This window comes from Poecilia reticulata, linkage group LG19 (assembly GCF_000633615.1).
Source record: "Poecilia reticulata strain Guanapo linkage group LG19, Guppy_female_1.0+MT, whole genome shotgun sequence".
In the NCBI taxonomy this organism is placed as follows: domain Eukaryota; kingdom Metazoa; phylum Chordata; class Actinopteri; order Cyprinodontiformes; family Poeciliidae; genus Poecilia; species Poecilia reticulata.
The window spans coordinates 278,027-279,604 of NC_024349.1; the positions used below are offsets into that span (position 1 = coordinate 278,027).

The 1,578-nt window shown below is 59.0% G+C and overlaps 1 protein-coding gene across 1 annotated transcript in view; it reads left to right on the top strand.

The window, feature by feature from the left end:
• arhgap17a (Rho GTPase activating protein 17a) overlaps nt 1-1,578 on the top strand; it is a 7,854-nt gene that overhangs the window by 3,477 nt on the left and 2,799 nt on the right. Inside the window, 3 exon segments of the mRNA XM_017310675.1 lie at nt 6-245; nt 1,166-1,290; nt 1,546-1,577. Of these exon segments, the coding sequence (XP_017166164.1) occupies nt 6-245; nt 1,166-1,290; nt 1,546-1,577 (397 nt within the window).

Here is a 1,578-nt window from a genome sequence, read left to right on the forward strand (position 1 = left end):
GGCACTAGCACCTTAGGTAGAAAGCAGCTCACCTCACCGGCCTTCCAGCCTCCTCTGCCCCCTATGGAGGCCCCCATCCTGGGCCAGGGGGTCCCTCAGTGCCCCCAGGCCCCCCAGGTTGACCCCCAGCTCCCACCTCCAGTGGGGGGATCGGGGCTGGACGGCCCCCAGCTCAGCCTGGTCCAGGATCTGGCTGTTCTGGCAGCAGCGCAGCAGCTGCTGGCCCAGAACACAGAGGAGCTCAGGTAAGAGCTGCAGCTGCTGCTGCAGCTGCTGCATGGCTGCTGCAGCTCCTGCTGCTGCATGGCTGCTGCAGCTCCTGCTGCTGCATGGCTGCTGCAGCTCCTGCTTCATGGCTGCTGCAGCTGCTGCTGCATGCCTGCTGCTGCAGCTGCATGCCTGCTGCTGCAGCTGCATGTCTGCTGCTGCAGCTGCTGCATGGCTGATGCATGGCTGCTGCAGCTCCTGCTGCAGCTCCTGCTGCAGCTCCTGCTGCTGCATGGCTCCTGCTGCTGCATGCCTGCTGCAGCTGCATGTCTGCTGCTACAGCTCCTGCTGCTGCAGCTCCTGCTGCTGCAGCTCCTGCTGCAGCTGCAGCTCTTCATGAATTCTGCCGTTACATTCGTAGTGATGTCATCAACCTGCTCCTGTAATCAGATTACAGTAACTAATCCAGTCACTGTAATCTGGATGAGCTGCTGCTTCAGCCTGGAACAGGAAACGGATCCAGAGCTTCCTGCTCCCTGCAGGCCGTCGCCCCCTGGTGGAGGGCGGAGGCACAACAGGATTACTATCATTAATATTAAATAATAATAATGAGTCGCGGCGCTTCACACTGACCACCAGGGGGTGGCAGCAGAGAGCAGCTCTGCACTTTGACTAGGCCATTCTTCAGGTTTTCCTCCAGGATTCTTCTGGCTCCGTCCATGAACTCTGACCTTCCTCCCACAGCATGATGCTGCCGCCACCGTGTCTCGCTGTGGCCGTGTTGTGTTCATCGTTTCTTTGTTTTGATCAGATAACATGTGACAGAGGGAGTTGAACTGATGCTCAGCCCGGTTCTGACCCGGGTTCTGACCCACAGTGACCAGAACACGATGCCTGCTGGTTTTGGACCAGATCCTCCTGCTGATCGACTTTGTTCTGGTTTCTGTTTCCTGAGCAGCAGCCTGAAGCTGCGGGACGGCGCTGCAGCGGCGCCCACGCCGGGTCCTCAGAGGAACGGTTCTGGAGGCGGCGGCCCGTCTGGACCCGGATCCATGGGGCCCAGTCCTCACATGGTGCGGCGAGGTGAGTCCGGTTCTGGCAGCACAACGCCCGGTGCTGCGGGCTGATCGGTGGTTGCCTAGCAACAGCCTGCTGGGGCAGCAGCAGCTTCAGGTTTTTATAAAACAGGAAACGTCTCCACCAGGTATAACCATGGAACCGGGTCAGAACCGGGTCAGAACCGGTACCTAAAGCTAATCATCACTATGGATGGACAGATATGAATATGAGATCAGTAGAACCTGTCCTCTGTCCTCATCGTGTCCTCCTGTCCTCCAGGTACCAAGAAGCAGGCTCCGCCCCCTCCCAAGC